This window comes from Gymnogyps californianus, chromosome 1 (genome assembly GCF_018139145.2).
Source record: "Gymnogyps californianus isolate 813 chromosome 1, ASM1813914v2, whole genome shotgun sequence".
Classification (NCBI taxonomy): Eukaryota; Metazoa; Chordata; class Aves; order Accipitriformes; family Cathartidae; genus Gymnogyps; species Gymnogyps californianus.
The window spans coordinates 95,973,693-95,998,912 of record NC_059471.1 but is presented as its reverse complement, the minus strand read 5'-3'; the positions used below and the strand labels follow the sequence as shown (position 1 = coordinate 95,998,912).

The window sequence follows — 25,220 nt, the reverse complement described above, 5'->3', positions numbered from 1 at the left end:
TTACTGTCCTCTGCGAAGAGGTGGCAAAAGTGGTTGAGCCCTTATATTGCAATTCAGATCTGATTCTGCTGAAATGCTCCTGGGGAGGAGGGGAAGGTGCCACTGAGTGACAAAACATTGTTCACGAAATGGGAGTAATAACAGCATCAGTCACGTTTTTGCATGAACTTTACATTTGAATGTGGCTGTTTGCCTCACTTGTGAGGAATGGGGACAACATTAAGGATCAGCCTTTTGTTAGTGATGTGCAACAGTGAGAGGTAAGCCAGAGGCAGTGCTGAAATGTGAAACTTGTGAAGGGTTAAGCTTCTCAAGAGGAGATTTTACATCATGTATGACAGATTTTTCCAGGCTTTGCTTCGCAGGCTTTGTGCATGCTCTGTCTGTGGCAACTGGAGTATTAAGCACAGAGAGGCCACTCTGACTCTTGCCCAGAAAAGAGGTTGTGGTTTGTCGGAGTTTCCTGCAGCAATTTTTAGTTTCTGAAAAGCAAACCTCAACCTTGTGCCCCAGTATTCTTGTGCTAGTATTCATTTCCATTTTAATATGTTTTTGTTGCTGTTCCTGGCGCCTTATCTGTCCTTGTATCACTTTGGCTCAGAGCTCTCCCTCTGCAGCATCCAGTCCTCTCGCTGTTGTTATAGTAACAGTCCAAGAGCCCACTTGGGGTCTTGGGTCCAGCTCCAGGGAACAGGTATGGGGTGATATGGCAGTACTGTGATTCCAAATGTGTGAGATACCAAAAATAGCAACATTCCGGCCTGTCAATACTGCACTGTAACGTGGTATCTGTGACAGCAGTCTTGCCTTATCCTGTACTGTGCGTGCTATGAGACCTAATCTGGTCCTTCGCTGTGCTATCTGACTCTCCTGAGCCTCTGCCTTCGCTTCTACCACCTTTTTCCCCAGTTACACGTTTGCAATGAGGGAGAGGAGCAGCTAGATATTGGCTGTGTTCCCTGCCTTTGTCAGCAATTCTCTGCACAATTTGTCCAGCAAACTTTGGACCAGAACAGAGCTGTCATGTAGGTGAGAGAAGGGGGTGGACCACCAGCCCTTGAAGAGAAGTGGTCAGGCAGTGCTTAGTTTGGAGAACCCTGTACAGTGCAACTTCCACTGTAGAGTCAAGCCCCAAGGACACATCCCTCCCCCGATAGAGATCTGATCTGCTGGAGGATGGGCGTGGGGCAGCGAGGTATTAATGAGCCCGATCCTCCCCTCAGCACTGGTTTGTCTTTTTGTATTTGCATCAGGAAAGAGTAAACTGTTACCCATCTTTAATAGGTACATCTGTGAATGGGGGGGGGGACGGGACGGGATGAGAGTGGCACCTGCCCCAAAATAAACAGTAGGGAGTAAATAGTAGATAGGTGCAATATGGTGGATGAAAGGTGCGTAAGGAAACCAGGAGGTAGTATCTGGGCTGACCACCGTGAATTGGTTGCGTTTCAGTTGAGTCGAGAGAGCTATCCTTTCACGAGCTTTTCTGTCTGTTCAGCTCTCAGGAATAAACTGCCTTTGTTCCCAGCTGTACTGAAATATTTATTCATTAGATTTTAATAAAGTCAAATCTCATATTCCTTAATCAGTGTTGGTAACTTAATATTATTAATTGGTTAGTCAATACCTGTTAGCATGATAAACCAACAGAAACCTGCAGTGACAACTGCCTTCAGATTATGTATTCATTCTGTAAATTATTAATAACTGCTATTGATCCTCTCCCAACTGATGAAATAGTTGTCTTTTTTGGAGAGCAACTTTTTTTTTTTTCCCTTTAACTGATAAGTGGTATTTATTTAGGAGTTTTGTTGCGTATTTTTCCTTCAGGAGCCAATCTCTTTTTGCAAGTTGTTTTAAGGGGTGGTCCGTGTTTGCATACCATGACTGTTTTCTGTATTTTGTTCTTCCTCAGTATCTTCAAATATTTGTCAGTGTAGTCAAGGCCGCTGATCCAGCCAGGTGTTTTTGCAATATAATTTCCTCAATAAGGAAGTATGGAAAGACCTTTATCAGTGTCATTACTGGTTTTCTCACTAACACTTATGTGAAAACCCAAGATAAATAAGCCCATGAAGCTAGAAATAAAAGCAGGACAGTATGATCTTTTAATGGAAACATCTGCTGCTTTTCTTCAGAAAATGTCAAATCCTTTAGATAGATAGGTCTACACCATTGTCTCTTTTTTACAGACAGGGAAATAAAGAGCTCAAGTGATTTAACCAGCACAGTGCAGCAGGTTCACTGCAGTGCTGGGAACAGGACCTGGTTCTCCTACTCCCAAGCCACTAGTTGATGACCAGGATGTTCTGTAGCACCTTTAGTAGCTCTCATTAATGTTCTTTCTGTATCCGGGGCTGCTATATTTTCTTCATTATCATTTCAATCAGTCCTGCCATGCTAGCTTTGGCCATCTGTTTTTCCTGCCAGTGCTTTTGCCGTTTCTTCCATGGCTGCCTTATGCTTGGAACAATCTGCTTGGATGACTCCTTCTCAAAAACTACATGTACTAGGACACAGAGAGGAAACTGATTGCCTTCTGATGGTGACAAGGCAGAGAGCCAGAAAGGATAGCTAAATTATGATGTACGAGTGTGGCTTCTAGCCCAGCCTGTGCTGAACTTTATTCAACACATCCCATCGGTTCAAGAGGATGATGCAACCCTCTAGAATATAACTCTTGTCATCCCACTAGAAATTCACTCACATGTGGCCAAAGTAAGAACCTCAGTTTATACAAATCTCAGTTTGTGTACTGAAGTAAAAGGCGGAGATGATCTTAAGAAGTTGAGAGGTTGCGGGCTGTATTCCCTCCATGTTGTGCACCCTTCCTAGTTCCCTTCATTCCCATAGCGGCTCGACACACTTGCTGCAGGGCCTGACGCTAATATTTTCCTCTGCAATTATGAGGAATTATGGCATCAGAACTAAAATGAGATGCTCCCTTCTATATTCCCATTGTTCCTTCTCTTCGTGTCTCAGCTTCAAGAATTGCAAGATGGAAATAAAGGTGTATGAAGAAAGTGGATGAGTGTCCTGGTTTCAGCTGGGATAGAGTTAATTTTCTTCCTAGTAGCTGGTACAGTGCTGTGTTTTGGATTTAGTGTGAGAATAATGTTGATAACACGCTGATGTTTTAGTTGTTGCTAAGTAGTGTTTATCCCAAGTCAAGGATTTTTCAGTTTCCCGTGCTCTGCCAGCAAGGAGGTGCACAAGAAGCTGGGAGGGAGCATAGCCAGGACAGCTGACCTGAACTAGCCAAAGGGATATTCCATACCATATGATGTCATGTGCAGTATATAAACGGGGGGAGTTGGCCGGGGGGGTGCCGATCGCTGCTTGGGGACTGGCTGGGCATCGGTCAGTGGGTGGTGAGCAATTGCATTGTGCATCACTTGTCTTGCTTGGGTTTTCTTTCTCTCTTTTTTTTGTTATCTCCCTTTTTGTTACTATTATTATATTTTATTTTATTTCAATTATTAAACTGTTCTTATCTTAACCCACGAGTTTTACTTTTTTTTCCGATTCTCCTCCCCACTGGGTGGGGGGAGGAGTGAGCGAGCAGCTGTGTGGTGCTTAGTTGCTGGCTGCGGTTAAACCACGAGAATGAGGAATGAAACAATTTTTTGGGATAGACTTATCCATATTTTTTTCTTCTTTTTGCCACACACAAGCGCACATTCTGTCTCTTCTGAGTCAGACCATGTGTTCTTCAGGAGAAGAAACCTATGACCTGACTGTGTGGGAACTTTGCTAATGTACTTTGAAATATTCAGAGCTGGAAAGCAGACACGTACAGCAAGCTTCAGGAAAACTTGAAGTTTAGGACAGTCCTAATAAAATCACTTCTTCCTTTTTTTGTTGGGGTTATAAAAGATGACGTGCTGATGTTAGAAGACAGAAAGCTATCCTTCCCAAGTTCTCTGCCTAGCTGGATGACTATCATAACAAGTGCTGGCTTATGCATCAGAAGAGCTGAGCATGTGGTACAAAAGGTGCTCAGCACATGTAAAATTTGACCACAAATTGTTTTAATATGTGGCTTCAGTTCCATTTCGTGATTATTGGGTTTTTTGTTTGTTTGGTTTTTTTTAATTCCACCTCACCCCCCTGGCGAAGTGTTTGAATGAAAAATTCAGGATTTGAATGGATAGCTATGTGAGTGTTCACATGTCAAGTCACAAAAGCCATGGGGTGCATATACAGAAGTATTCTTCAATTGTTTTTCTTTTTATCTTTTAGGTCTCTCAGCAGCCAAACTGCTGACTGAGTCAGGCTTGAATGTGGTGGTGCTGGAAGCCAATGACAGGGTTGGTGGAAGAACTTTCACCGTGAGGGTAATTATCTCCAAACCCATTTATACTACATATACATACATATAGTATATACTATATATATATAATTATACACATGTATGGTATATGTGTATATATATGTATAGTACACATATACTATATGAATAGTGTACGTAAATGTATTTATCTTTCCTGCTAGAGGACCTACTTGAGGGAAAATTTCTAGAGCACTAGCAGGTGGGAAATTTCCTGATATTGTACCAGCAAGAGTAGGGAAAGACTGGCATGATGGTGGGGACAGAATATTTCCATGTGATCTGCAGGCTCTGGAGTCATCAGTACTTTCCTCTGGGAAGGAGAACATGATTAGCTAAGTTTCAAAATCGTTTCCCAGGGAGAGACACTGGAGAAATCTCTATGAAAAAACACCTGTAAGGCCAACCATGCTGTGAAGAGCCTTGAGCTGAACCATAACAAGCCCCATGAGGAGTGACGTAGGCTAGAGGAATGGCAGGGGTGGCTGGGAACTAGAACCAGCATGTTCCCCTTCACTCCTTTACTTTCTGCCCTACCTTGACCTGGGAGACCCCCTACCACTCTGCTCATTAGAAAATCTTACCTGTGGTACTTCCTAGGACAGTCTGTTTTGAACTAGTTGTTGGCGAGATGCCTGACTGAGCAAGGACAGTACAGATGTCTCTGACTCTGTCCTTCTCTGTCTGCCCGTCAGGCTCTCTCCTCTTGTGTTTGTTAAGGCTGTAATGTAACAATGCAGGCCAGCTAAGCTGGTTATGAACTTATCTGAGATTCTTCATAATCGCCATACCAGAACTCTACCAAAGAACTGAAGTTTTCCATTGGGAGAGGAATCTTGGCCAAAATGCTCTGGGAGTGTTTCATTCAAAGAATTCCTCTGGATTGCTCTCTTAACTGGTGTGCTATTTACAAAGGGCTTGTGTTTTCTTAATCTTTTTCTTTTTCCCTCCCTTTGTGTGTTGTATGTAATAAACTAGAATAAGCAAGCTAAATATGTGGACCTTGGAGGAGCTTATGTGGGGCCAACACAAAATCGTCTCCTGCGATTATCTAAAGAGTTAGGAATAGAGACGTATAAAGTGAATGAAGTTGAGCACCTGATCCACCATGTCAAGGTAAGATGCTCTCAAGCATGCTTGCTGTAGGCAGGCAAGTTGTAGTTATCTCCTTTTTCATTGTTTTCCATCCATGCTACAGTGGAGTATACCTGTTTAAGTACGCATCATCTGAGTTTCTCCAAGAAAAATAAGTATGTTGATAATGAAGAACTCATACAAATTGCTATATGCACGCACATCTACATGTGTACCCTGTTAGACACATCCTGTTAGCTGATGCCTTGGTTCAGGTCTGAGCTCTTAGTTAAAAGCTCTCAAAAAGTGTCACTGTTTATGAGCAGTACAACTGTGACTCTTCTGTACAGGTCAGCTCTCATATACACTGCCCAAGGTGTCTGGAAGTCCCAAGTTTCAGAAGTCCTAGAAGTATCTTCAATCAGGCTGAAAGTTTCTCAGGATGGGCTTCCTAAACCAGTGACAAGTATTATCCTGACTGAAAGAAACGTGAGAGGTTAAGTCTGGTTTTGCTGATGGGGAAACCAACATGCAGAGTAGCAAAAGGCATTGTAATTGTAATTGCAAAAGGCTCTGGAAGTCAAACGTTCTTGTGGAGGCAGATCTAAATGATCTGTTCACGATCTGAAACAGGACGGCTATGGTAAAGCTGTTAAAAAGCCCACGTATTCTCAGTATTCGTACTATGCTTTCTCCAAAAGAGCATCCTTTCTCCTTTCCTGATATAGAGCAGTGTTGCACTCCCACAGAAGGGAAACTTTCTATGTTAGTCCTGAGGAAATTAACATTGAGTTTCATTATATGCTTATGAAAAGCCATTGTGCGATGACTGGCAAAATATTTGTCAGATAGTAGTTGATGTTTGATCAAAGGTTTAAGAAAACATTGACAGATTTAAAAACAGCAATAGAGAAAAGGTGTTCTGTCATGTTTTCCTATATTTTTTTTCCACTCACTTGTTACAAAAAAGAAGTGTGTTCTCAAAGTGATTTCCTATGGTGATTGTCCACAATTACTACTGCTGTGGTAGAACTGATGGGTACATCCACACTGTTCTGTTTCGTGTGCCTTTGGCATCATCCCCAAAGCCAAATTTTCTGCTTGTTCACACTATTTAGCCTTCAGAGTCTCCTCAATAGCAATAGGAGGTCATGCCACGAGGAGAAACCTTAATGATAGAAGACAATTGACATGGCCAGTCAGGATGACCAGCTCTCAGGACAGCCTTGCTGTTCTAGCATGGGGGCATTCCAAAATGCTGCCAGAAGTCACTGAAGCCAAAGCTGAAGCTGTCATGTGGACCTGATTTATTGTCAGCAGCCAGTCAAGTATGGCTGCTTGTTTGGTAAGCCAGACTCCATTTTCTTTTAGGATCTCTAGGAACCAGCTTCTGGGGGGAAATTGGTATTACTATGCTGGTTGAAATAGCCTTTTGTTTTCCAACAGGCTTTTAGAGTTAGAAAAACAGAGAATGGCACAAAAGTAGAAGTTTGGGCTCTTGTCAAGGACAATTTGTCTTTCCCTTGACCACAAGTGTCTTACCGCATGAGTTGCCGGACGTTGTGCATAGCCTTTTACTGTCACCTATGGATACCTTTTAGCCCAGGATGGTGAGTGCTGGTGTGAGTCAAGGCCCTCAGCTTTCCTCCCTACCCAGCGCTGATAGGACTTGCTGGCATTCAGGGACGTATCCCAGGCTGGCAGAGAGGGGCATGCCTTGGCTTTGTCTGTATGTTGGGCATAGAAAGGGCCTTGAGTTGGGACACCTAAGGCATTAGAACACAAGTCCAGGGAATCTATACAGTAGTATGACTTGTATCCAGAAATCCAGAGGTGGGGGAAGCCACTCTGCTCCTGGAGGCATTCAAGCCATCCAAGCCTTCAGATATAGGGTGCTTGCTACTTTGGTTAATGCCTGCATCTGTGCAAACAGATCCTGGAGGAGCTGTGAGGAAGGCTGAGGGCCTGGGCTTGCTCCAGCACTCATGTGCCTGTGCTAAGACCTACCGAGAGATGCTCATAGACGACAGGTTATGCCCTTACATATGCCAGGGGAATGGAGCATCCATGGCAATTTGATGCAGGCAGGTGGCTCGGTCTGAGTGCTGGCAGGCATGTGTGAGATTGGCACTGCGCCTTACGCAGAGCCATGGAAAAAGCTGCCCTGGAAGGGACCCTTGGAGGTTCCTACTTCACGCTGGGCTTGGAGCAGTGTCTACCTCATAGTTAGGTCAGGTTACTTGGGGCCATTCGTAGTCAAGTGTTGAAAGTCTCCAAAGAGAGAGATCCCACCTGCTGGCTGAGGTGCTCTGCTCCCAAGGCACGCTAAGAGCCTGCAGGTTGGATTCAGGCAGAGTTTGTAGGCTCAGGCTCCCAATGTGGCTGCCTGTAGGAGAGCTCCTGAAGAGAGGAGGGGGAGAAGTGTGTGCCAGGACTCCATGGTAGCCAACAAGGAGGTAGAGAGAGGAGATATTCCACAGTCAGTAGCACCTCCTTTGAATCTCGTAATTTCATTCATTTTAAATCTTTTATTTCCTTTTTGCTTCTGTGTTTATACAACTGTGGAGAAGTATTAACATAGTTGAAGAATTACTTGCAGTTAAATAATTGGAACATGAACACTATATAGTAGACATATGCATTGTTGTGTGACCAAATCAGTGTAATAATCTTCAGCTTTTTGCATTTCATGTATCTGTAATACATTCCTTATAGGTCTTTCACTTTCAGCTGTGTGGCTTGCCCATGCTTTCCCTGCAAATGGACAATGCTCTCGTGTGCTCCCTGAAATCTAAGTGGTACTCTCAAGTCAGCTTGCAAACCAGATTCCAAAACATACAAAGGTCTGTCACCCCCGTGTGAATTTGAATTCACATGCTGACCCAAGCTTTGTGACTGTGGCCAAATATAATTAAATTCTGGACCACAAAATTCTCTGAACCCGGAGAGGCAATGAAACCTTAAGGTTTTAATTCTTCTCTTGCTACACAATCAGGCATCACAGTGCATCTTGTAAAATCAGCTGCTCTTTTTACATATACTCAACGGCAAAATCAAGCCTTTCATAGTTAATTAAATTCATTTCAGAGGCTTTTTAATACAAGTAATATATGCAGCTTCTTTGTACTACAAAATGAAAAGAATACATTTTGTTGATCTCTGGGTGGGTCTCTGCTAATTAGGCTTTACCAACTTGATTGGGTTGTGTGGGTTTTTTTTTCACTTTAATCTTTTTTAATGTCAGGTTCTATTGTGAGATTATTTTTGGTCTCGCTTACATTGTGTGTGATATCTTCACAGAAACTCAAAATTATATTTCTTGCCCTACACTTCTTTTCTTTCCCTCCACTTATTAAGCAGCCTTTTTCATGGTCTTTGAAAGGAGATTAGCATGTTCTTTTCATTTGTGTAAATACTGGTACATCAGCCTTAGTGAGAAAATTAGTATAGCTCTGCAAGTAGTATTTGGTAGACAAATTGCTGCATGAACACCATTGCTTTTCAATAGTGTAACTGAAGTTAGGTTCATAAATCCAGATTTAAGAAGAAAAAGCAGAACTATCTGAGAAGTCATCATCTCCTAACAGTCTTCGCATTGGACTGGTAGGCAGATGTAAAACACTTCTTAAAATAAGATAACTTTTCCTTAGCTGCCGAAGAGATGATTCAGGGCCCTGCCTTAGATAGGTACTTTTGACTAGTGGTGTTTATTTTCCTAACCAAAATGACAGCTTTTGTCTTAGAAAAACAAACCGAAGTACACACAGTCCAGGTAATTTTTACCCTGGAAAGAAGTGTTCAAATATGAAAACATGTCAATTATTGAGAGGGTTTAATTATCAAAGTATTTTCTTCCTTAATTCAAATTGCACTTCACTTTTGTGCAGTCCCAATAGCCATGCAAACTTCCTGCGTTTTAAAACACAAATTTACCAATGTTATCGAATGTGACACAGATTCCTTTGCAAAGTAAGATAACTGTGGAACTGGTTTACTCTGCTACCCTAAATCTGTGTAAAGAAACACTTCTTTGTATGACTGGTTTGCCAAATTAATCTTTTTAGAACTTGATTCCTTCATATACAGGAAGGATGATCTGCTCTTTGTCCTGCTGTGATGCCAGCTGAACTTCCTCGGATCCCATTTTTGCTGATGGGAGAGCTTGCATGAAAACCTGGCAACATAGACTGGCAACAAGATTCCTTACTGGCTATGTTAGACCAACAAAGCTTGTTTCTCAAAATATAGTCATTAGTCTGTGGTAGATCCCCCCTCTGCCATTGATGCTCCTTGTCATTTTTTTCCAGATGTTTTTTCCACCAGAACTTTGTATGGTATAATGCTATGCTCCTTCCTGGAATTTCCCCAGATTATAGCATTGTTGCTAGAAAGTGGTAGTAACGCTCCTTTTAATCTCTGTGTTGTCTCAGTGCAAACTGCGGATAGTGCTAACAGCTGGCTTAAATAGCTGGCTATTGTGACAGTGTGTTGCACCTGAAACATTCCTCATGTGGTTATAATTGAGGTAAGTCCTGCTAGTTGTTTCCTTAGCACCAAAAGGCGCACTTGGCATTGCGCACATCCAGGGGCGTCTTTCAGGTTAAAATGCTGGGTGAAACATGAAGCATCCCCTCCCTAGTCACTAGACAGGTTCTCGACAGCGACTTGCCGATACCTCATTACCTCAGTTAAGTTCCCTGTAAGAGGATGGAGTTTCCTCATACTCATTCATCTGCCAGCAGCACTGGCTAGAGGCGTCTGAATGCGTGCCATGCCCTCTTCAAGTTTAGTCCCACTTTCATACAAGTATATACAATGGGCATCTCTGGGGAGAATGCTAATGTGAACCCTGTCTGCAGCACATCACTGAAGGTGAATGGTTAGTCTTATACGCACAGTACTTTTAACTAGGACCACAAATCTGCACTAGTGTTACCAGGTTACATACTGATCTACAATAGATCTGCGGAAAAAAATTTTACAGCCCTCTTGGGTGTCATTCATTTTCAGCACTATTGTGCTTATTAAAATGCAGTTTGCTGTGGTCTTGTTCATGAATAAAAAATGTGATGGTCGTGTTGTATTGGGATTTAATTAGCAGCTGGATAAGTGCTGTATCTAAAGTTACAGAATTTAGTGGTGTTTCTTCTGTTATATCAGTGATACATGCACTGAAACTAAGCAATATGATTTATTTAAGCTTTTGACCTGCTTCTCTGCAAATCTAAGGGCAGTATCTCCTGGCATAGTCTGTAGCACGGAGCGTAACAGCTTAAATGGATTTTTGAACGACTAGATAAAAGTGCTTTCATTTTTCTTTGTATATCTTAATTAGAGCGCAGTCAGAGAATGAAAAGTCTGTGAGACTCAGTTGCCATCAATTTAAGCGAGGCGAAATGGCATCACATCTTTTGTTTTCTCCCCTTTTTGCTGACGATTTGTAAGCAAGAACTTGGGGAACTGAGAAGAATACATCTGAATCTTTAAGAAGCTGGGCATCTGGTGTCTTGAAAAGGAAGCCAAGTAAATTCAAAGATGCTTAAATTACTACAGGGCCTTGGTAGTTTCACATGTCATTACTGGAATGCAGATCTATGTTATTTTAGCTCTTTACTAGATACGAGGATGCAGGCATTCCTGTCACAAGACGCCGTGTCATTAATCACACTCACTGGTAGCCTCAAAAGCGAGTCTGAGGATTGAATAGGCTGATGTTGGTGAAAGCATCTTCCAGACTCCCACAAAGGATATCCTCCACGCTGTAAATGAAGAGCAGTCATTGGCAGCAGTATAGGAAAGGCTGGTCTTGTTTCGGTCTCATTGAACCTGCCCTGTAAATAAAGGAGCATCTTCCTTTTTTTGTGCCAGCCACCTGGCAGTAATTGCAAGAAGGAAGTTCATAATTAGGCCCTTTTAATTAAAAGATGGATAATATTTGTATTACAGCAGCCTAAAAGAAGCAAGATTATGTACAGCAAATCTGCAAAGTGATCTTTTGACAAAGGGGACTGTAAAGCAAGGTCTTGCAAGGGATATTTATTGATGAAGAAGATTGACTGGAAGACTGGCAGCTGTGACCTAATGGTAGCATGAGGATGATAGTAGTAAGAAAAATGAACTGGAAATAAAGTATGCATTTCTTAATTCAATCCAAATGGGAATAAACTTCCCCAGTCTTAGCCCTCCCAGACCCCACAGTCTGTTCCCTAGGAGATAAGGAAAAGGAGCTGTGCTCCCACCTAGCTTATTTAATTCAGGCTGCTGGGAGAAAAGCTTCAATTGCATCTGATTGTAAGAACTGATTTTTGTTTCCCTTGAGAAGTTGATTGAGGTCTACAGAAAAACAGAATTAGAGAAATGTGTATTTTGTACAGGAACAGCTGGCTGAGCATACTGGGTTTCACACATCTCTAAAATTTTAATGTAAGGGGTTTTTTTAGCTAAGAAATTTAATAACCTGGAGCATCTCAGAAACAAAACTAGTGAGCCCAACGTTATCTTCTACTTTAAAGACAGTGTTTTAGTTGTGAGAGAGCATGTGTGCCCTGTGTGCTTGGTTATGTTATCTGTGAGCAGAGCTCATTTGATGGCTTTCTCCCAAATGAAATTCCTCTTTTCTCTTGTTTTCATTTATTTTTGCCCATTTATCTGCTTTTGGGAGGGGAAGGAGGTGTTTTTTAAGACTAATTCTAGAAATACTGAAAAGTTTTCTATTGATTTTATCCACTTTGTTGGCAGGTTTAATTGAGGTGTTGAAAGCCACACGCAGGCCCAGTTTCAAAGAGTATTTAGAACCACAGTCCCTATAAATCTGTGCTTCATAAAACACCTGAATGCTTTTTGCAAAGCTGTGTTTTGGTGTCCGAAAACAAAAAATCCTGTTCTAGTAGAAAGGAGACTGACTTAACTCTTTTCTCAGCTGATTGGAGCAAATAGTTATATTTGCTTTTAAATTCAGGGCAGAACCTCAATTTCCCTTTCTAAATCACTTCAGTGTTGCAGTTTTTCTCATTCTGCCTTTTTGCAGATAAGACAAGTATTCCAGCAATTGTATGACTGATGATGTGGCAGAGTAAGGACAGACTTTATTTCTATAATATGGCAGAAACAAATTATTCTCAATTAGCTCCTTTCCTTTTCAGGATGCATGTTTCAAGCCAATCTGTCTGGCTATGCTACACTTAAAATGGAATTACTTTTGCTGACCAAATTTCACAAAACGCTCTGGCATCCACAGCTCATGGTGTCAGATTAGATATTGAAAGATATTTGGAGGATATTTTGGCATGTCTTAATATTGTAGCTTTGCACCATTAGTTACCCAGATGTTCTTGTGCTGCATTTATATTTTCTAACCTATATATCTTTTTACCTTTAGGATATCTGTCAGTATAGTAACCAGCTGAGCGTATGAGCTCCTGAACAGTTTCTCAAAGAAGGGAACTTCAATGAAGCTCAACACTGTTACAGTTTTCTAAGTAGGCCTGTATACCTCTCTCAGCTTGGTCCAGCTAGTTGCCACGTTTTATTGAGAATGATGATTACACAAGAGGCTTAGTCCCAGAGACACATATTGTTAGATGCTATGGATTAAAAAAAACCCAAAACCACCCCCCACAAACCAAACCAAAAGGATAGTTTTCCACAGGGCAGCAGATGAGAAACTGAGTGTCTGAGACAGGTACAGAGTTACAGCCTGAAGTGATGCTTTTCTGTTTCTCCTTTTCCTTCTCACAACTTTGCATCTTATCATTTCTGTGCTTTGTATGAATGACATTACTAGGATTTTAAGTTGAGAGAACAAGGTATGTGTGATGTACCAGTGCTGTGAATCAGCAGAGGGCACTACGTGCCTATAAACCTATGTAACTGTGAATTAACATGCATAGTGACATCTTGGTGAAGTTAGCATCAATTACTCCAAGGTTTAGATGACTTAGCTGAGGGAATATCTATGCTCATTCAGTGATGCAGAGAATGCACTACACCATCTCATTTCTTCCAATGAAAGCTGGCTTTATTTATAAGATGTTTATACCATGCTATTGAAAAATGCGTGGATCATTATCACCAGGGGCTTCAATTCACAATACTGCATCTCACTTGGGCGCTACCTGGGTACATAATGTTGAGGGGAGCATGAAGTTGTCTTGTGCCTGCAAAAGCAGACTTTCTCCTGAGATCCCACTCTGCCTTGAGATACTGATGATGTTTCCTGGAAGAGTGTCCTTTCTCAGCTAACCATTCACTCACACTCACCCTCACAGGAGAAGGTGTGTGGGATCCGGTCCCTATGTCCTCTCAAGTGCTGGGTGTCCTGGTTTCAGCTAGGACAGAGTTAATTTTCTTCCTAGTAGCTGGTATAGTGCTGTGTTTTGGATTTAGTAGGAAAAGAATGTTGATAACACACTGATGTTTTTAGTTGTTGCTAAGTAGTGTTTATACTAAGTCAAGGAGTTTTCAGCTTCTCGTGCTCTGCCAGCAAGAAGGCTGGAGGGGCACAAGAAGCTGGGAGGGGACACCACCAGGACAGCTGACCCAAACTGTCCAAAGAGCTATTCCATACCATATGACGTCATGCCCAGTATATAAACTGGGGGAGCTGGCTGGGAGGGGGGATCGCTGCTCGGGAACTAACTGGGCATCGGTCAACAAGTGGTGAGCAATTGCATTGTGCACCACTTGCTTTGTATAGTTTAATTCTTTTAGTATTGCTATTGTCATATTATTATTATCATTATCATTGTTTTTCATTCCTTTCTGTCCTATTAAACTGTCTTTATCTCAGCTCACGAGGTTTTTTTTTCCTGATTCTCTTCCCCATCCCAGGGGTGGGGGGGGAGTGAGCGAGTGGCTGCGTGGTGCTTAGCTGCCGGCTGGGGTTAAACCACGACACTGGGGCTGATATTCAAGGGACTACTGATATTCAGTTGCCATGCTGTGTTTTTTCCCCCTGCAATAACCCACTTCTTATGTCAGCTATTTGACCTGAAACAGAGCTAATGTATGCAGAAAGTTTATTTCTATACTACTTATATTACAAGGGTCCAGCGTAACTAAGCCAAACATTGGTTGACATGAAACAGATGGATGAGAAAATCTATTGGGAATTGTAATATTTGTGACAAACACTGGATTTCTCGTCTCCCTGTTTGTTTATTCCTAAAACAGCTGGGTTGCATGAGTTTCCTCACTATAGTTTCAGCTTCTTCAGTATGCTTTAGCCCATACTGCACCAACAGCCTTTGTAAGCAGCAGGTGACCCGTACAATAGCAGGTAGACCTCCAACTGCTGATGCTGGTGTTCTGCTTTTGGAAACATTGCAAGTGGCATCGTGAAACAGTTTCTAAAAATATATATATGCATGTATTAAATACCACTAAGCCCTAAAAAAAAAAAAAAAAAAAAAAAAAGAAATACTTCTGAGCATTATAGTACTGGTACTGAAATATCATGTCAAGTGATCAGAAGGGGTGGTTATTATTGCTGGTTTTATACTGCTCTGATTTAGGTATAAAAATATTTGAAAAGGAAATGTTTTGTGCATCTTGGGGCATATTTTTCATCTGTGTCTTGTTTTTGTTTAGAGATCATACAGCACCTGGAGGTATGGAGAATGCTATTCCCAGCAGTATGATAGAAATAGGCAAATTTTGCCCAAATACCAGAAAGGTGGTTGTATTTGCAAAAGTGCAAATTCATCAGAAGTAGAGCTGAAATGTTTCAGTCTGTTGGAAACTACTCAGAGCTATGTGTAGTCTTTCTTTGGTGCTGCTGTTTTTGTTTCTGTGTAAAGCCTAGTCTTGCACTCTCTTCTCAAACAAAATTCTGATTGACCGCTCCTGGAGTTTTATCTGTGCAGGAAATAAGGATCAGGCCTTAGGTAATGTCTTAGGAGCTTTTGAAAGTAACTTTCACAGGAGACTCCCCAACTTTGATGATTGGTTTTATTTTTCCAGGTTGAAGTTTGTTCTTGTGCTTTATGAGACTTGTCACCTCAGATTTCTGCACAAGAGACATACTCAAGATTTCCCTTTCAGCAGTTCAAATGCAGTGAAATAGAAGAATACTAAACCAAAGATATGTTTTGTGTGTCTCTTAGCCGTGCGCTCGTGAGGAAGCACCACAGGGAATTCACAAGACTTGAGTTAACTCAGAGGGGATAACTCAGTTAGGATTGCCTCTGGCAGAGCAGGAAGCTCAGAACAAAATCAATAATTGGAATAACCCAGTCTGATGCTGTCCTGGTTTTCTTGAGCACAGCAGTATACGTGTTTCATAAATCTAAATCTGGGAATTGCTTGGTACTTAAAACCAAACTGATATGCTCTGTCTGGAATACCTACACAGTGTTTATGCTAGTGAGGGGTGGCTCCAGTGTTCAGAAGAAGGCATGGTAGAACTGACTTCTTGCTGACACAGGAGTTAGTTATAGAATTTTAATGTGCCCAAAAAGGCTAAAAGGTAATTACCAACATGGTTCAGATGTTACTAGGGATGGGAAGGTACTCAGTCTGAGAGCTTTTGCCCTTCTTTCGTAGCCCTTTGGCAGCAGAGTATGAAGGTGTGCCTCAGTTCAAATTAATTTCATGTTAAGAGATTCCATAATAGTACCCAAATGTCCATGTTGGGACCAAATGCTTCTGATGAAACAAACTCATTGAGTTCATCTCCATCTACAGGGATATGTTTTCCCGATTCCAATTTAATGTATTTTCATATGGTTGAGCACAAGAGCTGTAGAAATGCGCTTTTGTTCCATGCTGAATGGAAAAAAAAAAACCCAAAAAACCCCCAAAAACCAACCCTCCATTTTCTGGAGTATTTGTGAACATGTGCTGTAATGTCCATTCTTAAACTGGAAATGCTAGGTTTTCAACCTTGATACCTCTGGCTCATGAAGTGACTGGAGACCTATTCTGGCTGTGACAAAACTTCTGATTGAAAACTTTTTAAAATTTGATGTTTTGGCATTTTGCAAACCATAATCTTTCCTCAAAAGCACTGCAAAATGAAACTGTTGTTTTGCAGCTACTCCTTCATATGTCCGTGTACCAAAGAATTGAATCCTTTCCTCCCACACTTTGCTTTCTTCCTAACTTTTGTTACCTTGGTGTTTCTGACAAGGATTCCATTAGAGTCCTGTGTCCATACAAAGACTAGGTGAAAAAACAGTTTCTTCTTCACTTTCTCTAACCTGTTGGGGTTTTTTATAAACTAATTTTCTCTTATTCTTATCCTAACGTTTGATTTTTGGCCTTACTGCTGTCTAAGTATCTCTCTCTTTGAATTAGAAGTCCTCAAAGTTATTAGCCAGCATTTTTCAAGGTTGTATCTCATTCTGTTTTTCGGGACCAAGTTTTGAGTCTTTCAGGATCCCTTTGTGCCCTTTTACTGTCTCTTCTGGTGCTTGCAAACACCTGCAGATTTGAATAATGTGCTCTCTGTCCCTTCTTTCACATTATTAATAAAGAGGCTAAATCAAGTCTGACACTTCTTTGTGTAAGTGGTCTTTGGATACTTCTCCTCAACAAGACACAGCGTTGTTATTACCTGGTTCTAAATTTTAGATCTTGATGCAGTATTTCTTTTGAAGCCAGCGTAAATTTTTTTTTTAGTGATGGATTGGTGTGGCACTGCATCAAATATCTATTAAAAGTTAGTACTGCTACCAATTGACATTCATGCTGATGCAGTGCCCACTTAAATACATAATTTAATATAAGTTTTGAAAAATCAGCTGTGGCACACAATATGGCCTTTATTATTTATCTATTTTATGGACTTCAGAACGCATTGTGAAAAAATGAGTAACCACATAATGCTAATGAGCATTTCTTTGTGAATTTTAAAGCTATTATGCTGCCGTCCATATGGGCAGCCAGGGAAATCCCATGTAAATAAAAGCTCTACAAATTACCTGTTGTCTTCCACTCTTAATTAAGCTAGACTTTCTGAATATCTAGTAGTGGATATATAGATATATAAAATCTAACTATTAAATATACAATGATGTAATTAGGACATTTGCATTGGCCACACTGTCACTCTCTGGAATTTATGGCCAGAGGTGTTGGATTGGAAGAATAAGTCATTATTAGTAAATGCTCCATTTTCTGTAGGACTGGGGATTTTTAGGTTAGCTGAAACCATTTTTTTCCAGGAAGGTCTCTGAGCTATGATTTTAGTGTATAATAAAGCTCATCACAGCTGCTTTTGTCTGTTTTTGAAAGAAAAAACCTCCCACTAAATACAATTAACAGTTCAGTCTTTTCGTGAACATTTAGGAGGAAAAAAAAGTAACATGTATTTCTCTCTTTCAGTAACAAATAGCCAATTTTTCTTCTCATTTGAGCAGTGCTGTTCCATCTCATATTTTTTGGTCTGATCTTAGTGGCTCTACCACAGGGTATTAGTCTTGTTGCCCAGAAGTGCCCAATAGAAATCTTTGAAGATACAAGGCAGTATCAGTTCTGCACACGACTGACTTAATTCAACTGTGTATCACGCTGAAGTTGCACATGCAGAATAACAGGATCACAGAATGGTTGAGGTTGGACAGGACCTCTGGAGGTCATCTTGTTCAACCCCCCTGCTCAAGCAGGGTCGGCTAGAGCATGTTGCCCAGGACCATGTCCAGGCGGCTTTTGAATATCTCCAAGGATGGAGACTCTCCAACCTCCCTGGGCAGCCTGTGCCAGTGCTTGGTCACCCTCACAGTGAAAAAGTGTTTCCTGATGTTCAGAAGGAACCTCTTGTGTTTCAGTTTGTGCCCATTGCCTCTTGTTCTGCGTGCACACACAGACACAGTCTGTCGGAAGCTGTTACATGTATTGATTAAATTTGTGCTTTCTTCCAGTGAACACTTAACTATTTGGTGCAGCTTCCTGCACGTAGAAGCCGTGATTATGGTTGTATTTAGTTTTTATGATGTTTTTGTTTTTCATCTTGTAGGGTAAGTCTTACCCCTTTAAAGGTCCATTCCCTCCTATGTGGAATCCATTGGCCTACCTGGACTACAACAACCTATGGAGGACCATGGATGAAATGGGAAAGGAGGTATGGCACAAGGAATTGCAGCTGACTGTCTCAGCTCAGCTTCATCTCCATGAGGGGCTGAGTGAAGATGGGACTACGATGCAGATAGGCAAAGCTGCTCTAGCTTGAACAAACCTGGTGCTGGCAAGAGCAGCATCATGCCATGCATTTTGGTATGCACTGATGGTCAGAGCGCATGTATAAGTGGCATCCTGGCAAGCCCTTCTGAAGGCCATGCTGCTGAGGCTGTCTGCAGTCATACCTTCATTTTTCTGGATATATGAACATTGGGATTTATGCATGTGATTTTTAGCACTTTGCCTGATGATTGGGTAAATAATATCTTAAGAGGCTTGTAGACCTCAAACATATGCCCTTCTCCACCCTCAAATTCAACTTGTCTGTTTTAGTTTGTTACCAGTAGTGTATGTTTTCCATTGAGTGAGCTACAAGACTTTGAGAAGAGGTTGCTGTTACTTGCATAGGTGAATGGGAGAGATATGGAATAACTCAGAGACGTTCCCCAGCACTGTACTTTGCCTTTCTAGGCAAAGTTCTTAACTCTAAAATTATTCTCTATTCTTCAGTCTAAAAAAAAAAATAAATCTTAAAACAAGCAAACAAACAATAAAAAACCTAAAAGCATCCTCTGTTAGGTTGACTGTATTACCTGCCAGGAATTTGCAAGCTGAATTGCCATGTAAAGATGAGATTGTTTGTGATTGTTTGTGTGTGTGTGTTGTCTCTTTCTTATGCCACTCATTCATTTGCTGATGAATGCTCTTTAATGTCTCCTTAGATTCCCAGTGAAGCCCCATGGAAGGCTCCACATGCAGAAGAATGGGACAAAATGACTATGCAAGATTTCATAGATAAAATTTGCTGGACAAAGTAAGAAACTCTTCAATATGAAATATAATAGCTTATGTACGTTAGAGCTCTGAATAAGCATTGTTACTTTGCAAACAGATATACCTACCACTAGAATATAGGCTTTTTAAAGAAATGGGGTGAGAAAATCTTGTAATAATGGACCATAACACCTGTCAGCACACACAGTAGATTGTTATATTTCCATAACTTCTTAGACTAAAATAAAGATAAAAGGAAAATGTATTTGGGGAGGGCTACTTCTGAAGAGATGGGTAGTACCTTCATCTGTTATGTGCACTTTCCCTCTCTTTACTGTGTGTTTAACCTTTAAGAGAAAAATGCTCTGGCTACAGCAGGTTTTTGAATCACTCTTTTGATGGAACAACACACACTTATTCTGTGCTGGACCAGCTGATTTTACCAAAGTGCTATAAAAATAACATTTTTCTTGAAATAGCACTAAATCACTTTAACACCCATCATTCTATTGTTTAACTGCTGCACTATATACCACCTAGGGAAACTGAAAATGCTTCCTGTTTTTATGTATACATCAAAGCAATTTTTCTTTACTTGCCATTCAACAACAGTTTGATTGGTTTTATTCGCACTGAAGGAAAAAAAAAACATTAATTCTGCCTCGCTGTAAAGCAGATTGATTTCTACAGCAACCTCTTCAGAATTGCTAAGCACCCGACACGCGGCTGCTGCGAGCCTGCAGGAGCTTGGTGCAGAAGCCTGCTAGCACCCACTCAAGCTGACACTGTTGTCGACAGGGGCATTTTTAGGGCTTCAGCCAGCCTCTAGAGAGCAACATGATCATTGTTAATGGACAGTAGGGTCTTGTCTGAAAACTTTTAGTCTTCTGGTTGTTTTGCTTTAACAAGAGCGACAATTGCACAAAAGCATATAGAACGCCTTTCTCGTTCATATCACCGTCCATATTCAGTAAAACCAAATAGAAATGTATGCTGGCAGTTCTGCTGGCCATCTGAACCTCTGATTTGGTAAGGAACTATACAAGTTAGCAAAATGCCATGCATCGGTAGTCATTCAATATCCAATAGCTCACGTGACTACAGTCATATTTTTTCAAACTCTGATGGAATAGGACTTGACATTTTACCTGAATATTGGCATAGCTGTCAGCCTCCCTTAATTCCAGGATGCTTTTCAGATTTTATGTGTGCATCTCAGCTTGATTTGCCCAGTTTGTTCAAGATTTAGGTAACATGCCATAGAAACTTCCCACCCTGGAAGGTAATGATCCAGAAGGGTAATCTTCTACTATTTCCTCTCATCTAACAGACTGTACAGATTTGCTTTTGGCTAGAGTTGCATGCTGGAGATACCCGGAGTGCTCTTGGTTGAAATACTGCCATTTCTAAGTAAAACACTAGGAGAAACTGGGGAACTGAAATGCTGAAAAGCAATGGGAGAAGGTGGCAGAAGCTAGGAGAATTTAACCATCATCTAATAGCTTCTGCTTATGAGATATTAATAAATACATATAATAATTCTCCTGTTAGACAAAATATCTTTGAGTTGAGCATATTTTACAGTATGTGTTTATACAGACAGAAATTGATAAATATTTTCTGTATTATTTTTGCTGTCAAGAATGAAGCCAGAATGCACCCGTATTTCAGAAAATGGATCAGCTTTTTACTTCAGCGGGACTTTGCATTTTTAGAAAGGACAGAAGATGCCTTTTTTCTATGTAGATCTACAGCTGTTTGAAATAGTATAAGTTATGCTTTTCACTTTTTTTTTTTTGAAAGTTCGAAGACTGAAAAAAGAAAGAAGCAACTAAAAGTGGATTCTTTACTGGCTTTGGAAGTTATTGATTGCCTGATGCCTGGCATATCAAATACCTGTAGAATCTCAGTCCCTGTCAATCACAATGCAGTTAAGCTGAGCATCTCCTGGTCCTGTCCGTGTCCCTTTAAACTCCTGCTCAGAGTGAGGGCAGAGGAAGTATTTACTTCTAACAGGAGGAATGTTTCCCTGAGCCTTAATTAACTGTGTCTTAGTGCACCCCAAAATCTTGTACAGGTTTATACAGTAATTTTCAGTAGAGCTGTTATGAAAGCACCAACTGGAGGACATAAAGCAGTGATCCTTTTGCAGACACAGGCCACTTTTCCATTTCTGTGTTCATCACCACTGGTTACCAGACCACCGTTTAAAATACTGAGCTGAGCAAGCAAAAGTATCCTTTCCCTTTTCTTGCCAGACTTTTGCATGAATGTGTATATGCTGTCTCCTCACTTATGGCTTCCTATTTACATTTCTTTTTCTTGTTGTGTTCCAGCTGCAGCACCCTCCCTGAGCACAGCAGAGGAGCGGGCAGTGAGGGGATGCTGACTAATCCAGAGAGCTTAGATAATTAGCTTAGACAAGATCCCTAACTTTTTTATGACAAGTGTTGAATAATCTCTATGCTTGTGTGCTTGAGGGACAGGCATTCAGCAGGTGCAAACAGAGCTGCAGATCTTGTATGTAACCCAGGAACTGTGGGAGGACATGCTGGTTTTGGAGTCCGGTGAACACAGGAGGGCTTGCTTCCCTTAATCCTGAGTCTAGGATGGCAAGCTAAATTTGCATTAGTAGCATAAAGTGACATAAGCTTTCATGGGCTCTTGTGTCTCCTGAAGCCCTAATTTGGCTGGAATACAGCAGTGCTTGATTAACACTTTTTTGCAGGGTTACTTGAAAAATGTTGCATAAAAGGAATTGATAGTTTCCTACTTCAACTGAAGTTAAGGAATCCTTTGCCTGCAGTGAAAGAAGAGGTTGCCAAAGACAGTCTCTCCCCTACTAAAGAACAATCTTGTCACCCTTCTTCTGTTTTTAAATTAACTCACTTTCTTGTCTTTGTTGCAGTGCTGCCAAGAGTTTCGCAACCCTGTTTGTGAATGTGGATGTCACTTCTGAACCCCATGAGGTCTCTGCCCTTTGGTTTTTGTGGTATGTGAAGCAGTGCGGGGGGACAACAAGGATATTCTCAACCACCAACGGAGGACAGGTACTGTCAGCCATCACCTTCTGCGCCTTGTGACAGGCCCTGTTTTAACTTCATTCTTTTGCTTGTTTATTTTAGTTCAGAGGGCCAGCTGAGACGTCCATGACTTGAGCCAGTAGCACGTTGATAACTAGTTCTATTCATTTACACATTAATCTGGATCTTGCAAAACTAGTGTTGAAGGCTGTTCCTGTGCTGAAGGCATTGGCGGAGGGATCAGTAGATTTGTATCTGTATCCTGCTTCCTTTTGGGCTCTGATTAGAACACATACTTTGCTTATCCATGTTGAAAAAAGAAAGTTTTACTTATGCTTATTTCTGTCATGAGGCTGAAGCAAACCTTACCACTTCAGAAGCACTTAATGGAGATGGCAGTGCTAGCTGCACGAGTATGTAGAGCGCTCCAAATTAATACTGAAACTGTAGCCCAGAGCTGGGTTCCTAAAGACGCAAGCTTCCAAGGATTAAACCTGTTAAGATTTTAAAATCACACTGAATAAAATGAACACCCCTGCTTAAATATGATATTGCTCTGAAATGTTTGAAATCTGGTACATTAGTGCTGCTTCTGCATTTCAGGAAAGTAAAGACTGTTTATGGTCTTCTACTTGAGAAATACAAATTTTACTAATTGTATTAGAAATAATTACATTACAGAAATGCAAATTATTTAATCATAAATAAATAAAAATACAAATACATTACAGCATATTAAAATGCATAAATATGCATAGATAAGCAATAATTATAGATAATGTAACTGTAAATATGTTGAATAAAATATTATTTGAATTCTGTATTGTGTTAGAAGTGATTTGAGTTTAAGTTAGGTTAGATTATATACTGCAGGAGACATTTTTGGTGTGAGCTACATCACTTCTTATACCTTGTTATTTATTATGAGGATCAGGGTTCCTACTTCTGATACACAGACCTCTGCAGGGATAAGAGTGAACTCAGAGAAAGATTTAAAAGTTTAAGCACTTTTCAGAAGTCTTGCTGATTCACACAGATCTGTGGAATCCATTTGGAGGCAACACGAGAAGGGATTTTCTCATGAGGTTACTGATACTTCTAGTTGTGGCTGGTGGTCAAACATGGGAAGTATTTGAGGAGTTCACTGAAAGAGAAAGTAATGTGGATACATTTTCCAGGTGAGACTGCCAAACTCCCCAAAAATGTTTTGATAGCAACAGAAGAATGGGGTTTGTTTTGAATGCCAAGCAAAATGTTTGTCATGATACACAATTCACAAGCACCACTCTGCTGAGTCCGCTTTGCCGAGTTGTTGTTTTCTGTGTTTCAGGAGAGGAAGTTTGTTGGGGGCTCTGGCCAGATCAGTGAGAAAATAATGGAGCGCCTGGGAGGCCGGGTGAAGCTGAGGAAGCCAGTCGTCCGCATCGACCAGTCGGGTGAAAGTGTCATAGTGGAAACCTTAGATCGTGAATTATATGAGGTAATGAAACCTCTAACATTTAAGCAACCGTTTGTGCTGGGATGGCTAGAAAACCTTTAGCTTTTCCTTTTTGACTTCTCCAAAATCCTGTACAAAAATGTAGCAGAGATTTAAGTGACTATGACAGAAAGTCACACTTTCTGCTCGTCCTGAAGTAATAGCAATGATAGAGCTTTAAAGTGATGGCCAAAAAGCAAAGTGTGTATTCAAACTCTTCCTTTGCTAGCATCTCCTCTTTGTGTTCAGTTACCTTCTGAATTAAAGGATAATTGTAAGGTGAACACAAAAATGTAGCTTAGTAATAAACTTTCCGTGAAAAACATTGCAGGCTTTGCTTCCAAGTTGTAACAGAGGAGTCTAGATGGAAGAGAGACCGATGGACTCTTATAACACAGCGCTTTTTTTTAAGCACTGGGGTAAGAGCAGCTGCCCATCATTCGAACAGATGGCTGTTTATATAACGCTTGTTTGTTGTTTAACAAGCAGGATTTTGTGAGGGTTCAGTCTTGCAATTCTTATGCTAAATGCCAAAATTCCTTCAGAAGATACACCCTGCAGCCTCCCCAGATGTCTGCCAAGATCATTAGAGTGATGTACTTAGGATGAAGTAGTGGAGAATGTACTTGACTTATGTATAATTTCTTTTCCAGGGCAAATATGTGATCAGTGCCATTCCCCCAGCTCTTGGTTTGAAGATTCATTTCAACCCACCTTTGCCCCCAATGAGAAACCAGCTCATCAACCGAATCCCCATGGGCTCAGTCATCAAGTGCATTGTATACTATAAGGAAACTTTCTGGAGGAAGAAGGGTATTACGTTTTAATTGAAAGGAATAGTAGTGACAGAGAGAGGGAAGAGGGTGCATGGTAACGGAGTAGACTTTGTGTTTAGAGGATGCTGGACCTTAGAAGGAGACGTCATACACTTCTATGCCGTTTTTGCGTTCCTCTGAGAAACTTGAGAGATCGGTTGGGAAGAGAGGGTGGATGGGGGAATAAAAAGAAGGAGGTAGGCATGAAGGGAGAGCTCATGCCTGTTGCTTATTGCCTTGGTTGTTCTTTGTTGTCCTCTCCTTTTCCTTCAGTGGCACCTGCATATGAGATGAGTCTCTCCCACTTGTACAGTAACGTAACGGTACAAGTGATGTGTGATGGAAAGAGGTTTTATCCCATCAATTATCAGCCTGCAAAAATTCTGCCTTCTGGATACACTGGGCAGGATTAATTGAAGGTGTCTTCACATAGACATACCCAGCTGGGCTAGTCATCCTCGACTCCCTTTACATGCTGAATACTTCCATCATGATTCCTCAGCTCTCTTTTAGAACTTGCCAAATCTAAGACAAACTGCAATGTAATAGCACCCATTTCTCATCACTGGTTATAATGAGTCCACATCTGTGTTTGTCTACAAATGTCATCC

At 41.0% G+C, this 25,220-nt stretch overlaps 1 protein-coding gene across 2 annotated transcripts in view; it reads left to right on the top strand.

Moving 5' to 3' along the window:
* The window catches only part of LOC127013123 (amine oxidase [flavin-containing] B-like), a 56,352-nt gene that overhangs the window by 16,384 nt on the left and 14,748 nt on the right, over positions 1 to 25,220 (top strand). Inside the window, exons 2-8 of one of the 2 annotated variants that reach the window (XM_050891771.1) lie at positions 4,243 to 4,337; positions 5,309 to 5,446; positions 18,360 to 18,464; positions 19,243 to 19,334; positions 22,203 to 22,344; positions 23,648 to 23,797; positions 24,448 to 24,607. In XM_050891771.1, the coding sequence (XP_050747728.1) occupies positions 18,396 to 18,464; positions 19,243 to 19,334; positions 22,203 to 22,344; positions 23,648 to 23,797; positions 24,448 to 24,607 (613 nt within the window). In that variant the 5' untranslated portion in view covers positions 4,243 to 4,337; positions 5,309 to 5,446; positions 18,360 to 18,395. Of the gene's footprint in view, positions 1 to 4,242; positions 4,338 to 5,308; positions 5,447 to 18,359; positions 18,465 to 19,242; positions 19,335 to 22,202; positions 22,345 to 23,647; positions 23,798 to 24,447; positions 24,608 to 25,220 lie in introns of those variants that run through there. The other variant, XM_050891760.1, reaches the window with a different exon arrangement.